The sequence below is a fragment of the Entelurus aequoreus genome, linkage group LG20 (assembly GCF_033978785.1).
Source record: "Entelurus aequoreus isolate RoL-2023_Sb linkage group LG20, RoL_Eaeq_v1.1, whole genome shotgun sequence".
NCBI classification, from domain to species: domain Eukaryota; kingdom Metazoa; phylum Chordata; class Actinopteri; order Syngnathiformes; family Syngnathidae; genus Entelurus; species Entelurus aequoreus.
The window spans coordinates 41,052,022-41,069,521 of record NC_084750.1 but is presented as its reverse complement, the minus strand read 5'-3'; the positions used below and the strand labels follow the sequence as shown (position 1 = coordinate 41,069,521).

Below are 17,500 nucleotides of genomic sequence, written 5' to 3'. Positions count from 1 at the left end.
ATTTTTGTATGGAAATTGCCCACGCTGCCACTTTTACTGCTTTACCACCAGGTGGAAGGAATTATTAACCCTGGGAAAAAAGTGGCGTCGTACAGTTTTGTATTCACTTTTTTATCATGCACACATTTTTAATCTAGTTTTAAATCGCCAACAGTGTCAGTATATATATATATATATATATATATATATATATATATATATATATATATATATATATATATACACACATATACGTAAACACATACATACAGTATATCCATATACTTACATATATACATATACAAACATACATATAAACATACATATACATATAAGCATATATATATATATATATATATATATATATAAACATACATATAAGCATATATATATATATAAACATATGTATATATATATATATATATATATATATATATATATATATATATATACACACATATACGTAAACACATACATACAGTATATCTATATACTTACATATATACATATACAAACATACATATAAACATACATATACATATAAGCATATATATATATATATATATATATATATATATATATATATATATATATATATATATATATATATATATATATATATATATATATATATATATATATATATATAAACATACATATAAGCATATATATATATAAACATATGTATATATATATGTATAAATATATATATATATATACATATATAAACATATGTGTATACATATATAATGTATATGTACACACATATACATGTATAAATATTACACATATACATAAACATACTATACACATACATATACAAATAAGAATGAAATGGGTGAGTGTGTGTATGTACATATATACACACATACATTTATACACACACATATATGCTTATATACACACATACATATACTTACATGTATATATACATATACATACATATATACATATACACATACATATATATGTAAATATAGAAATTGAATGTGAGAATGTGTGTATGTATGTGCACACAAGCACACACACACACACACACACACACACACACACACACACACACACACACACACACACACACACACACACACACACACACACACACACACTGTACGTGTATGTATGTATGTGTGTATATATATATATATATATATATATATATATATATATATATATGACTATAAATATACAGACACATATATTTACATATATGCATATGAATAAACAGATTTTTTACATTTGAATTTGTATCTATTTTTTTTTACATCAAATTATGCTAACAATTTAATTGAATAAACCAGTGATTTTTTTTTGCAATGAATTTTTAAGACTGAATATTTCTGCACTGAATTTTTATACATTGAATATTTCTGCACAACATTTTTTTTGGTTTTTTTGCACTGATTTTTTTTTTTACATTGAATATTTCTGCTTTGATTATTCCTGCATTGAATTATTATTTTTTTTTTTACACAAAATTTTTTTGCATTTAATTTTTAAACACTGAATATTTTTTTTATATTATTTTTTGAATTAATAAACTTACAATTTCTGCACTGATTTTTGTATAGTGAATTTTTGTACACTGAATATTTTTGCACTGAATTTTTATACATTGGATTTTTTTTGCACTGAATTTTTATACAGTGTACTTGAACAAACTTCATTTTTAAACACACATTTTGCTCACAAACTTTTGTATGAATGAAATTGTCAGCATCATTTGATGTGTAAAAACAATTCAAATGCAAAAAAAAGTGTCAAAAAAAGCTTTTGCAATAAAGACACAAATGAACTTATTGTACTAATCAGAAAAAGATAATACAGTATGTCAGGGGTGTCCAAACTTTTTCCACTGAGGGCCGCACACTGAAATATCATTGATATTTTTTATTTTAAAAAACAATACAATATATGTATAAAAAAATATACATTTAGGCCTCCACTCAGGCTTGATCCTGGGGACCCCAAGGGGTTTAGGTAAAAAATATATAAAAAATGTGTCATTATTTATTATTATTATTATTATTCAAGGTCTAAATCTCCAGATCAACATTAGGTCTATCTGTCAATATAAAGTGTTTTTTCAAGATTTAAGTTGTATGCTCTTTTTGTCAAAGAAAACCCAGTTTTTTAATGGAAAAAACACAAAATATGCAATATTTTCCCCCGATAACATTTTAAAGTGGAATATTTGAGATTATATAATAATTGGAGTTCATAGCATAACCCATAACAACATTCATCCATTATTATTTTTGAGCAACTTAAATAGACACTTAAAAAAAAAAAAAGTCCCACTAAAATTATTGGGGATCCAAAAAGGGTCCTGCTCAGGAAAGTGTTAAAAAATAAATCATACTTTTTTTTGTATTTTAACACAATCTCAAGATCAACTTCAGATCCATCCGTCAATTATAACTTTTGTTGTTGTTGTTTATGTTTTTCGTTTGTTTGTTTTAGGCCCTTCTTTAAACAAAACAGCTTTTTTATATGGCAGACACAAAATATTTTCCCCCAAAAATATTCCAAAGTGGAATATTTAATGTGACGTGATTGGAGCTTTGAATAGGTCAATAATTCATAACGACATTGATTTTGATTCATTATTATTTTTTAAAGAAAGAAACAGCCTGCATGGCAGCTTAATGTTATTAGAGTCAACATTGCAACATGTTCTTGTTACATTTCACCTGTTTGCTCTTTTATACCACTTTTTATGTTTTTTTATTTTTTTTAATCGTATTTTTAGAATGTGCCGCGGGGCCGTTAAATAATTACCTGCGGGCCGCAAATGGCCCCCGGGCCGCACTTTGGACACCCCTGCAGTATGTAATAAAGATGTGGGAACTAACAGCTTGAAACTTGTGTTTAAATTATTCAACAGGCTGGTAGAATTTCAGAACAAGTGCAGTAATAAGTAAGTCATCATCTTGTAATTTCTCTTTACAAGCATGTGAGGGCCCCTGGGCGATAATAAGACACATGCGTCTTATTACCCCTCAAGATTACCATCATTACTAGTACTTTAATGCCGGGTCAAATCCAGCCATGTTGCATTATTTATGTGTTTTGCTTGGCGTTGAAGACTGGTACTGTGTCTTATTCTCTGACGACATGTGTTTCCTCAAACAACATTGTTTAACCCCAAGCTTTAAATGGCACCGCGGCAGAACACAAGTGAAGAGGAGGTACGCGTGCCTGGAGGGCTGGGGAGCTTTATACTGCATCCCGGGGAAAAAAAAAAAAAAGACAAAAAAAAAAAAGTTAATTTGCAAGACCACTTGCTGCCTAGTTGGCTTTAACAAGAACACGACTATTAGCTCAAATTGATTCAGTATCACCTTGACTGGGCTGCGGGATTAAGCAGCAAAAAATGTCCTTTTCCGCTCCATTGCCCGCGTGTCCGTGCTCGGGTTTTACGACGCGCCCGCCCACACTCGCGGCCTTCGCCCAGTTCCACACATAAAGAGTGAATTCTCTCAAGCCAATAGGGCAAATAAAATATGCATCCTCTGCACCTCAGGATATGTTAAGGAGGTGGGGGGGGGGGGGAGGAGGAGGGGGGGGCTGGTTTGTTTGTTTGTCGCGAGTAAATACATACCAAATCATGTTGACTCGGAATGTTTTATGCCGCACATTTGAGCAGGCACGCTCAGAATATGTTTGGGAGGTGTGCTGGTGTGCACAGTGTGTACGCAACAAGCAGATAATACTGGGCTGAGGGTCCTCAAAAGTACTACCGTATTTTTCGGAGTATAAGTCGCTCCGGAGTATAAGTCGCAACGGCCGAAAATGCATAATAAATAGGGATGTCCGATAATGGCTTTTTGCCGATATCCGATATTCCGATATTGTCCAACTCTTTAATTACCGATACCGATATCAACCGATACCGATATGCAGTCGTGGAATTAACACATTATTATGCCTAATTTGGACAACCATGTATGGTGAAGATAAGGTACTTTTTAAAAATAATAATAAAATAAGATAACTAAATTAAAAACATTTTCTTGAATAAAAAGGAAAGTAAAACAATATAAAAACCGTTACATAGAAACTAGTAATTAATGAAAATGAGTAAAATTAACTGTTAAAGGTTAGTACTATTAGTGGAGCAGCAGCACGCACAATCATGTGTGCTTACGGACTGTATCCCTTGCAGACTGTATTGATATATATTGATATATAATGTAGGAACCAGAATATTGATAACAGAAAGAAATGGGGGGAGGGAGGTTTTTTTGGGTTGGTGCACTAATTGTAAGTGTATCTTGTGTTTTTTATGTTGATTTAATAAAAAATAAAAAATAAAAAAAAATAAAAAACCGATACAGATAATAAAAAAACCGATACCGATAATTTCCGATATTACATTTTAACGCATTTATCATCCCTAATAATAAAGAAGGAGAAAAACATATATAAGTCGCACTGGAGTATAAGTCGCATTTTTTGGGGACATTTATTTGATAAAAGCCAACACCAAGAATAGACATTTGAAAGGCAATTTCAAATAAATAAAGAATAGTGAACAACAGGCTGAATAAGTGTACGTTATATGAGGCATAAATAACCAACTGAGAAGGTGCCTGGTATGTTAACGTAACATATTACGGTAAGAGTCATTCAAATAACTATAACATATAGAACATGCTATACGTTTACCAAACAATCTGTCACTCCTAATCGCTAAATCCCACGAAATCTTATACGTCTAGTCTCTTACGTGAATGAGATAAATTATAATATTTGATATTTTACGCTAATGTGTTAATAATTTCACATAAGTCACACCCCCGGCCAAACTCGGAAAAAAACTGCGATTTATAGTCCGAAAAATACGGTACTACCAATACCCTAAATCATTTTGTTCGAATAATTGTTTCTAAGTTATCACAAAAACTTTGTGTTACATTGAGTGCCTGGTGAGAAGCAAAAGCTGTCTTTGGAACCTACCACCTAGACTCGCTTGTAGTTTGATTTTATTTTACAAAAAAATCTATACATACCATAAACCTTCATATCTGTATTCTCAGCTGTTGCTTGCTAATGACAGTCACAACTATGGTACCAGGCTAGCCCTAAGAGGTGCTTTCACCCGTCTTAAACCCAAAAGTGATGTTTTGAAAAAGACTGTAGTGTACAGGCCATTCACTTACTGGAATCCACTTCCACAATATCTGGTATCAATCACCAGCATAGTGGGTTTTAAGAATAGACTAAGAGGAGTATTGCGGAAAGAGATTATTCTAGATTGTACTTTAAGTGCAAAAACAATAATGTTCGTGTTGGAGGAGTTGTGAATGAATGAAATATGACATCCGTGCTGCAGTCTGCAGGTGTACCTAATGTTGTGGCCCTGCAGTCATTCACAACTCCTCCAACACGAACATGATTGTTTTTGCACTTTTTGGCTTCTTATTAAATAACTTTTTTAAATAGATTCAATCTTGCACGTGGAAAGTTTAAGTGTGGGCTTTAGTTGATACAACACTCCCGTCAGGGGGTGCATTCTCTACCACCAGGAGGCGGGATTACTGCGAGCCTCAGCCAGTGCGTCTTCGCAGCAGTTTTATGATTGCTCAGCACAAGAAATACGTTACACACATACAGTTGTTCAATCAATCAATCAATCAATCAATCAATGTTTATTTATATAGCCCTAAATCACAAGTGTCTCAAAGGGCTGCACAAGCCACAACGACATCCTCGGTACAGAGCCCACATACGGGCAAGGAAAAACTCACCCCAGTGGGACGTCGATGTGAATGACTATGAGAAACCTTGGAGAGGACCGCATATGTGGGTAACAAAATACACTGTACATTATATACCTCAGCTAACTAAACTATGGACATGTATAATATAATTCATATAGCAATACGGTCTCACTGCACAGCAGGCCAGCAGTTAGCCGAGTCATTGCGCAATCCATGGTGAGGCACAACTGAGTGACGTGCCTCAACTTTATAGTAGAATCACTGGATACATATAACAATTTAATAAATTTTTTTTCTTTTTACATTTTTTTTCTTTCCATGATGGCACGTGAGGCGCCGCCTCCCCTGCCTCCAGTGACTGCACGTCACTGATACATACATACATAAATACACATACAAACCCCGTTTCCATATGAGTTGGGAAATGGTGTTAGATGTAAATATAAACGGAATACAATGATTTGCAAATCATTTTCAACCCATATTCAATTGAATGTACTACAAAGACAACATATTTGATGTTCAAACTCATAAACTTTTTTTTTTTTTGCAAATAATAATTAACTTAGAATTTCATGGCTGCAACACGTGCCAAAGTAGTTGGGAAAGGGCATGTTCACCACTGTGTTACATCACCTTTTCTTTTAACAACACTCAATAAACGTTTGGGAACTGAGGAAACTAATTGTTGAAGCTTTGAAAGTGGAATTTTTTTCCTATTTTTGTTTTACGTAGAGCTTCAGTCGTTCAACAGTCCGCTGTCGTATTTTACGCTTCATAATGCGCCACACATTTTCGATGGGAGACAGGTCTGGACTGCAGGCGGGCCAGGAAAGTACCCGCACTCTTTTTTTACGAAGCCACGCTGTTGTAACACGTGCTGAATGTGGCTTGGCATTGTCTTGCTGAAATAAGCAGGGGCGTCCATGAAAAAGACGGCGCTTAGATGGCAGCATATGTTGTTCCAAAACCTGTATGTACCTTTCAGCATTAATGGTGCCTTCACAGATGTGTAAGTTACCCATGCCTTGGGCACTAATACACCCCCATACCATCACACATGCTGGCTTTTCAACTTTGCGTCGATAACAGTCTGGATGGTTCGCTTCCCCTTTGGTCCAGATGAAACGATGTCGAATATTTCCAAAAACTATTTGAAATGTGGACTCGTCAGACCACAGAACACTTTTCCACTTTGTATGAGTCCATCTTAGATGATCTCGGGCCCAAAGAAGCCGGCGGTGTTTCTGGGTGTTGTTGATAAATGGCTTTCGCTTTGCATAGGAGAGCTTTAACTTGCACTTACAGATGTAGCGACCAACTGTAGTTACTGACAGTGGGTTTCTGAAGTGTTCCTGAGCCCATGTGGTGATATCCTTTAGAGATTGATGTCGGTTTTTGATACAGTGCCGTCTGAGGGATCGAAGGTCACGGTCATTCAATGTTGGTTTCCGGCCATGCCGCTTACGTGGAGTTATTTCTCCAGATTCTCTGAACCTTTTGATGATATTATGGAGCGTAGATGTTGAAATCCCTAAATTTCTTGCAATTGCACTTTGAGAAACGTTGTTCTTAAACTGTTTGACTATTTGCTCACGCAGTTGTGGACAAAGGGGTGTACCTCGCCCCATCCTTTCTTGTGAAAGACTGAGCATTTTTTGGTTAAGCTGTTTTTATACCCAATCATGGCACCCACCTGTTCCCAATTAGCCTGCACACCTGGGGGATGTTCCAAATAAGTGTTTGATGAGCATTCCTCAACTTTATCAGTATTTATTGCCACCTTTCCCAACTTCTTTGTCACGTGTTGCCGGGCATCAAATTCTAATGTTAATGATTATTTGCAAAAAAAAAAAAAGTTTAACAGTTTGAACATCAAATATGTTGTCTTTGTAGCATATTCAACTGTATATGGGTTGAAAAGGATTTGCAAATCATTGTATTCCGTTTATATTTACATCTAACACAATTTCCCAACTCATATGGAAGCGGGGTTTGTACATTTATTTATACACACACACACACACACACACACACACACACACACACACACACACACACACACACACACACACACACACACACACACACACACACACACACACACACACACACACACACACACACACACACACACACACACACACACACACACACACACACACACACACACACACACACACACACGCAAAACAGTCCAATACAATTCATTTCAAAATCTACCCACCCACAACCCATTGACAAAGACCTACAAGCAGGATCACATTTACAAAGAAGGAAGCTTTTACTCCAACATGTTGTTATTCTAAGTTGTTTAGAAAGTCACATCTTGAAGACTTGGGATAATGAAAGCATACGTACGAAAGTCCAATCATGGGAATTCAAGTCTCAGAATTGACTAATGAAAGGCTGCTACTGTGACAACAACACCATTCTGAAACAGTATTGTATATGTGGTCTGCTCAATGACTCAAGGCGTCGGTAAAACTGTGTCAAACTATTTGCTTCAGTAATTCCATTGAGGTAATTTGTTTTACAACAGAGCGCACAAAAAAGGTGTAATTAATTTGCACGCGCAGCAACATATAATGGGTTCACGCGGAGGTGGCAGAGCATCATTTCACAACGTTTGATTGAAATTGTGCCGTCGCGTCACCCCGCTATCAGACTTCACAGAATTACTTTTTAACATGTCCAAAATAAATGACTACGGTACAATGTGTAAAGTAACCTTTGATTGAAATTGTGCCGTCAGTTGTCGCGTCACCCCGCTATCAGACTTCACAGAATTAGCGTATTTTTCAGACTATAAAGCGCACTTAAAATCCTTTTTTTTCTCAAAACTCGACAGTGCGCCTTGTAACCCGGTGCGCCTAATGTACGGAATAATTCTGGTTTTGCTTACCGACCTCGAAGCAATTTTATTTGGTACATGGTGTAATGACAAGTGTGACCAGTAGATGGCAGTCAAACAGACTGACATTATATATATAGACTGCAATATGATGGCAGTATGACGCAAGTAAACAACACCAACATGTTATATGTCCCATTAAAATTATAGAACATTGCACACGCCGCTCAAAAAACTATCAAAATGTTTTAGTAGGACTTTGGTAAGCTATGAAGCCACACCGCTTGATGGATTGTACTGTGCTACAACATTGGGGTATTATTATGGTGTGTGTATAAGGTAAGACATTATCTGGCGTTTTGTTGCGCAATATTATGCAAAAGCAACTTATCTTACCTTCAGGTACCTGCTGATGTGTATTTGGGATCTGCATAAGTCATGAAAAATTGCACGGGTCCGCCTTTGTAGTCTGTACCGACGCCGTAGTCGATAGCTTCTTCTTCTTCTCTATCTTCTTGTTATGGGACATTCATCCTCCGCTGTTGCCATTTCTAATATAAAGTAGTGTAAAGTTCTTACTTTTATCTGTCAGAAAACTCGCCATGAAAGCGCTAAAACATACCGGTATTGTGACTTTACATTATTCACCCAAGGAACTTTAGTTATTAGAGAGTTCCGGTCGGACGGACGTTGTTGTTTCCGGATGAGGAGATGCTGCTCCGTTATTGGTTGAAGTAAAGTCTGAATGTCATTAAAACAGTTAGCGCCGTCTTTTGACACTTCTTCCACTCCCGTCCTTGCACGCTACACCGCTACAACAAAGATGACGGCGAGAAGACGCTGTCGAAGGTGAGCCACGTAAATAAGACCGCACACAAAAGCGACTGTCAGAAAGCGACTTGAAGATGATCCGTAAAACATCATCTACCGGTATGCAACATTTTGACCAAAGAACCACCATCACATGTTATGCAGACCACAAGGAAGTGTTATACATTTAGAAAAATAAATAAATAATATGACTCCTTTAATGCGCCTTATAATCTGGTGCACCTTATATATGAAAAAAGATAAAAAAAATAGACCATTCATCGGCAGTGTGCCCGATGGTTCCGGAAAATACGATAGTTTTTAACATGCCCAAAATAAACGACTACAGTACAACATGTAAAGTAACATTTGATTGAAGGCCACGCAGCCGACTTTAAAACTGTTGTAATGTGCGCCCGCTGATTGTCTCCCTGAAGATGTGAGACAGGCCTCAAATTTAATTAATCATGTTGATTGTATTTTCCGATTTTAACTTGGATTATGATTTTATATCTTTATGTAATTTTCTCTAAAGCATTTTGAATCGCCTTGTGTGCGAATTGCGCTTTACAAATAAAATCACCTTGCCTATTGTAACGTCACACATTGTCATATGTTGTCAAAGTTAAAGTACCAATGATTGTCACACACACACACTAGGTGTGACGAAATTATTCTCTGCATTTGACCCATCACCCTTGATCACCCCCTGGGAGGTGAGGGGAGCAGTGGGCGGCAGCAGTGGGCGGCAGCGGTGGCCGCGCCCGGGAATAATTTTTGGTGATTTAACCCCCAATTCCAACCCTTGATGCTGAGTGCCAAGCAGGGAGGTAATGGCTCCCATTTTTTTATGTCTTTGGTATGACTTGGCCGGGGTTTGAACTCACGACCTACCGATCTCAGAGCGGACACTCTAACCACTAGTGTGCCCTATGGTGCGGAAAATACGATCGTTTTTAACATGTCCAAAATAAACGACATGTAAAGTAACGTTTGACTGAAGCCCACGCAGCCGACTTTAAAACTGGTGTAATGTGCGCCCCAAGCTATTTAATTTTCTATAAAGCATTTTGAATCGCCTTGTGTGCGAATTGTAATGGTAATGGCTCCCATTTTTATAGTCTTTGGTATGACTTGGCCGGCAGGGTTTGAACTTACAACCTACCCATCTCAGGGCGGACACTCTAACCCAGTGGTTCTTAACCTGGGTTCGATCGAACCCTATGGGTTCGGTGAGTCGGCCTCAGGGGTTCGGCGGAGGTCAAGACACACCCGACTCATCGTGTAAATAAAAACTTCTCCCTATCGGCGTATTACAGATACGCCAACAGCAGAAGTCACACTGATTTGCAGGTGTGTAATTTGTTGTGAGTTTATGCACTGTGTTGGTTTTGTTGTTTGAACAAGGTGATGTTCATGCACGGTTCATTTTGTGCACCAGTATAAAAACATGGTAACACTTTAGTATGGGGAACATGTTCACCATTAATTAGTTGCTTATTAACATACAAATTAGTAACATATTGGCCTCATCATAACATGGCCTCATAATAACCCTAACCCTGGCCCTAACCCTCTAACTCTAACCAGTGTTTCCCACACATTCGTTTATTTGTGGCGGCCTGCCACGAAAGAATTACGTCCGCCACAAATAAAAAAAAAAATTTAAAATTAAAAAAATAAATAAATAAAATATATATATATATATTTTTGTCCTCTCCAGCTTCTCAGGCAAATCATATAGTTGATGTAGATGCCCATATCGGCTGTTCAGATTTACTTTACAAAAGAGAAGTGTAGGATACTTCTCTTGTTGCCTTATTTGTATTTGACTTTATTAAATGTATTTATATTAGAAACACAACATGTGTATATAACAAAGGGTGCAAAGTCTGCAGGCAGTAGGAAACACATGGTTAAGTGTAGGGAGTAAAACTGATGGCAGTCTAAAGTTCAAGATTTTTGGAGCTCTTTGTTCAGTGGATCAGATGTTTGATGAAGCTCTGTGTCTATCTACCACCACTACTGTTTTCTGTTTATTTGTTACTGACTGTGGCAGGACACCTCTGCCTCTGTTTCACTTTATGTTGCTGGTAAATAATATGGTTGTAGTAGTAGGCTAAAGTTAAATTATTTAGTATGCACTAATTAAAGGGGCAGAGCTTTGAGACATTTTAGCTTTTATATTTTATAAGATATATTTTTTGTAAGAACCACATTTAATAAATATATTTCAGTGAATTGTTTAAATCTGTGTATAAATATGTACATAAAGTGTTGTAATTATATTGTAAAATGGATGGATGGATGGACGTTTAAAACAAAACTGTTATTATTAATTAGTAAGTATACATTTTTTGAGCCTTTTTAGAGAAAATCAAATCATAGTAGTAAATTATGCTAATTACTCGATGATGTCATGGTGACCACGCCCATAGTCACGCCCCCACCGCCAGAGGTATCTTGGCAGTTTATGGGAAACACTGCTAACCCTAACCAAATAACTGTAAATTAAGTCTTTGTTACTTAGAATATGTTCCCCTAGTGTCCAAAAAACTCTAAATTAAGTCTTTGTTACTTAGAATATGTTCCCCTAGTGTCCAAAAAACTCTAAATTAAGTCTTTGTTACTTAGAATATGTTCCCCATACTAAAGTGTTACCAAAAACATATAACTTTGTCTTGAATTTGAATTTTTATTTTTTATTTTTCACTAAAGAAGGGTTCGGTGAATGCGCATATGAAACTGGTGGGGTTCAGTACCTCCAACAAGGTAAAGAACCACTGCTCTAACCACTAGTGTGCCCTATGGTGCGGAAAATACGACAGTTTTTAACATGTCCAAAATAAACGACTACCGTACGACACGTAAAGTAACGTTTGATTGAAGCCCAGGTAGCCGACTTTAAAACTGGTGTAATGTGCGCCCGCTGATTGTCTCCCTGAAGATGTGAGACAGGCCTCAATTTTAATTAATCATGACGATTGTATTTTCCGATTTTAACTTGGATTATGATTTTATATCTTTATTTCATTTTCTCTAAAGCATTTGGAACCGCCTTGTGTGCGAATTGCGCTTTACAAATAAAACGTCACCCATTGCCATATGTTGTTATCCATTGTTGCCGTACATTTTCACAACTGCCTCCGCAATCACGTTTACTTTTGGTGTTCATCCTTCTGTTTATTTCCCATCGGACCAAAGCAGGCCTCTTGGCCTAAGACGGCGTGTCGTTTTCCCCGGGTCATTTGCATGATGCATACCTTCTCCTTGCAGGAGGCCAGCATGTTCTTATCCACACTGCGACCCCGACGTCGAGGCCTTGTTCACAAGACCGGACATTGACATGCCCACTGGGTCACGCTATCACCAGTGGACAGCTTCCAAGTATGTCAGGGTCCACCCGGGAATAGCGTGCATGTGTCTTCTCCGCGTGCAATGATGTGTTGTTTTGGTTTGCGTTCATAGTGAAAACTCCCCTGAGAGCAACCATTGTTGTTGCCATACTAAATAATGCTAACTAAAGAGCAGCCCTTGAAATCCATTCCAATTGACTTTAAGTACAGTCGTCGCTTTCATGATGATTCATATTTAGCATTGCAACGTGAAGGACGTTCTTCCGACATTTCCGAGTAATACATTCAGAGAGCTCGGCGGTCGCCGTGCAGAATGTGGTTGCTAAGGAACAACACGTGTTATTTGTGTGTTTTAAAGGATTATGGATGACGCCGCGCCTTTGTTGGCTAACCAGCCAATTAGAAGGAGTCTGTTGTTATGACGGACGAGTCTCACAGGGTGACGTGTGTGGCCCGCGAGGACGGTCGCTTGAAAAACACAAACACCTTTGTTACTGGATAATTATTCTCTGCCTTGGAGACGTTGTATGTGTGAGTAATATGCTACTATAGTTGACTAATGTTGCGTTTTAGACCAGAATAATGCTCAATTAAAGATATTTATTACGTATGTTCAGCTTGTTTGCTATTGTTGGCTTAGCTGTTGTGTAGCTGCTAGCTCCTACCATGTTTACCTTTTTCGTAAATGACTAGACTAAAATAAAAACATTTTAAAAAGACGCTAAAGGACCGCTTGTATCAAAGATTTTATCAGACATTTTAGAAGCAAGCCGATACTTTTTTTTTTCTTTTCTTTCCTGATATCGTACTGATGTCCGATATCAATAGGATAGGACACCCCAAGTCAGAGGTAGGGCAATCTGGAATATATTGTAAAATAAATAAGCACTAATCCCTTAGCATTCTTGAAATACATATACATAGCCTTGATAATCACAATATATTTAATTAAAGCCCTAGTCCAGGGGTCCGCAAACTTTTGGACTCGGGGGCCACATTGGGTTAAAAGAACTTGGCAATACTATCAATTTGTTTGTGTGTATGCATGTGTGTGTGTGTGTCTACGGAAAAAATAAATATATATAAAAAAATATTTATATATTTAAAAAAAAAAAAAAAAAAAAAAAAAAAAAAAAATATATATATATATATATATATATATATATATATATATATATATATATATATACAAATACATAATAGATACATATTTATTGGAATTTGCAGTTTATATTTATACAAGATATTATATACATTTCAAATATATATTATATATTTTGTATGTATGCATATATAATGTATTATATATAAAACATATGTATTTAATGTATATAATATACTTTATAAATATAAAATACATATGCCTATATATTTTGTATTGGCATACATATTCTATATCTATACAGCATATCATATATATTAAATATATATATATATATATATTTTTTTTTTTTTTAAATTTGGCAGTGTATATATGTATATATATATATATATATATATATATATATATATATATATATATATATATATATATATATATACATATATACACAGTATATAATACATATATATATATAATTCACTGTATACATATAAAATACATAAGCCTATATATACACATCTTTATTTATATACATACAAATGCATATATATATATACATACTCATTTATTTACATATATATATATATATATATATATACATATTTTTGTATGTGTATATATAAAATATACTGGGCAAAAATATAAACGCAACACTTTTGTTTTTGCTCCCATTTTTCACGAGTTGAACTCAAAGATCTAAAACTTTCACTGTGTACTCAAAAGACCTATTCCTCGTAAATATTGTTCACAAATCTTCCAAAATCTGTGTTAGTGAGCATTTCTTCTTTGCCAAGATAATCCATCCCACCTCACAGGTGTGATATATCAATATGCTGATTAAACAGCACGATTATAGCACAGGTGTGCCTTAGGCTGCCAACAATAAAAGGCCCCTCTGAGATGTGCAGGTCTATCACGCAGCACAATGCCGCAAGTTTGGAGGGAGCGTGCGGTTGGCATGCTGACTGCAGGAGTGTCCGCCAGAGCTGTTGCCCGTGAATGGAATGTTCATTTCTCTACCAAAAGCCGACTCCAAAGGCGTTTCAGAGAATTTGGCAGTACATCCAACCGGCCTCACCACACCAGCCCAGGACCTCCACATCCAGCAGGTGCACTTCCTTGATTGTCTGAGACCCGCCACCCGGACAGCTGCTGCAACAAGTGGTTGGCATAACCAAAAAATTTCTGCACCAACTTTGAGAAACCGTCTCAGGGATGCTCGTAGTCCTCATCGGGGTCTGGACCTGACTGCAGCAATATTTGAAAGGAATAGGTCTTTTGTGCACACACGTTTGACTTCAAACTCATGGGAGCCAAACGAAGTGTTGCGTTTATATTTTTGTTAAATACACACAACCCACCCCACCCCACCCCACACGCTCCGGTCCAGATAGTCTCAACATACCTGAGCTTATGATCCCTGGTTCGCCCGGACAGGAAGCAGTATTGTTGCACATGCGCGTCTCTCGCAGGGCGCCGCTGCACAGCGTCCCGTAAGGAGAGGAAACACACGAGCGCGTCCTCACTTGCCAGCCGTGGCCACATGTGAGGGAACACACGCTCCACTGGGACCACTCCTCGGCCGCTGGGTCGCCTACGGATTTGGACACACAGGCTGGTTCTTATCCATGCTTTCAGAGGAGAGGACATGTGGAACACTTTCAGGACCCACAAAATCCACGGCTTGTTGCTCCTTATTTGTCAACAATTGACTTTTGAGAAAAGCTCTACTTGATTGCTGTGCCATTTGAAATTATAGCTTATATTATTTATAACAAGCAAACTATTTTGTAAAGGAAAAGTGCACTTTTATTTTATGTTAGTATGACAACAACGCACACATTCCATTTTATGTGCATTCTAAAGCGTGAACAACTGCTAGAACAAGGCAGCTAACAACGCAGGTAATATTTTCCGTTTTTTTGAAAAAACATCCAAAAAAACGCCAACAATTTACACGCCGTTACCTACATATTAACTCTTAGCATAGTTATGCTAAGAGCTAACACAGAGGAACTACTTTTCTGGTGTTAGGGATAGACACCAACCAATTCACGTAAAATCCAACGATGCTACGTTACGGTACCTTAGTTGCGCGTGTGACATCACTCCAGCAGCACTGAGAGCGGATTTAGCCAAACTATCTCTGGGTATTGTTGCAATTCTCAATGCCAAAAAAAAGAAAGCCCCAATGTAAAGTGAGGCTGCACTTTTCAAAAACATGTGCTAGCTTGATGCTAACGTACATTGGCTTTGCTATTGACATGCTACGGATTAGCATTAGGGATTTTACATGGCACTATCAACACCTCCAAGTTTGTTAAGGGAAACTAAAACTAAGAGGCACGTTGCAATCAAACAGCTGCTGCGTAAAAGGTGCAATACTCGCAGTATTAACACTTTTTAGGGCGCAACATAAAAAACAACAACTATACACTGCTCCCATCTAAAGTCTTGGACTTGCAACTTAACGCCATGCCTGCAAATGATGATATATCATAAAGATTATAAAATAAGATATATCAACTGGACAGCAGTTATTATAATCAGCTCTTTTTAAAAAAAAAGTTGCAATAAAAAAATGGAATTCATTATCAAAAACAATTAATATTTATTAACACAAAATTACTAAAAATTGCTGGTGGTTGTTTTACGAACTATTCACGCGTGTGTGAACTAATCACAAGTGTAAACATACCAGCAGATGGATTATGATTCCTAGTAAATACACCAAGCCTACATTTACACCACAAGAATAAAGAATATTGTGAACATAAATTAGTAATAGGCTGATATATACACGTTTATTTATGTATTTTTCAAGGGAAAATACTAGAAATGAAACTTGGATTTGGTTTCAAGTAGTCAGTTGGTATAAAAGTGCCTTTTCTCTAGTAACTGTCTTTCACATGACGTGTTATTTACTCGTCTTCAGCACTACCTGTAAAATAAAATCATTTTGTTATTTTTCATTTTGAAAAACAATTCAATATATAAATACACTACCGTTCAAAAGTTTGGGGTCACATTGAAATGTCCTTATTTTTGAAGGAAAAGCACTGTACTTTTCAATGAAGATAACTTTAAACTAGTCTTAACTTTAAAGAAATACACTCTATACATTGCTAATGTGGTAAATGACTATTCTAGCTGCAAATGTCTGCTTTTTGGTGCAATATCTACATAAGTGTATAGAGGCCCATTTCCAGCAACTATCACTCCAGTGTTCTAATGGTACAATGTGTTTGCTCATTGGCTCAGAAGGCTGATTGATGATTAGAAAACCCTTGTGCAATCATGTTCACACATCTGAAAACAGTTTAGCTCGTTACAGAAGCTACAAAACTGACCTTCCTTTGAGCAGATTGAGTTTCTGGAGCATCACATTTGTGGGGTCAATTAAACGCTCAAAATGGCCAGAAAAAGAGAACTTTCATCTGAAACTCGACAGTCTATTCTTGTTCTTAGAAATGAAGGCTATTCCACAAAATTGTTTGGGTGACCCCAAACTTTTGAACAGTAGTGTATGTTTTAACTTTAAGGGCTCCCCAATGTTAAAAATATGTCATACAGCATATTTAATGCATTTTGTATTCAACAGTTAAATCTCTGGATCAACTTCCGGTTTATCTGTCGATAGAACGTTTTCATTTAATTTCTTTTATTTTTATGT

General features: G+C 36.4%; 1 protein-coding gene across 3 annotated transcripts in view; it reads right to left on the bottom strand.

The window, feature by feature from the left end:
* adgrb2 (adhesion G protein-coupled receptor B2) overlaps positions 1–17,500 on the bottom strand; it is a 536,693-nt gene that overhangs the window by 312,376 nt on the left and 206,817 nt on the right. For all 3 annotated transcript variants that reach the window (XM_062030114.1, XM_062030112.1, XM_062030113.1), the window contains exon 4: positions 15,233–15,421. In XM_062030114.1, the coding sequence (XP_061886098.1) occupies positions 15,233–15,421 (189 nt within the window). The remainder of the gene's footprint in view (positions 1–15,232; positions 15,422–17,500) is intronic.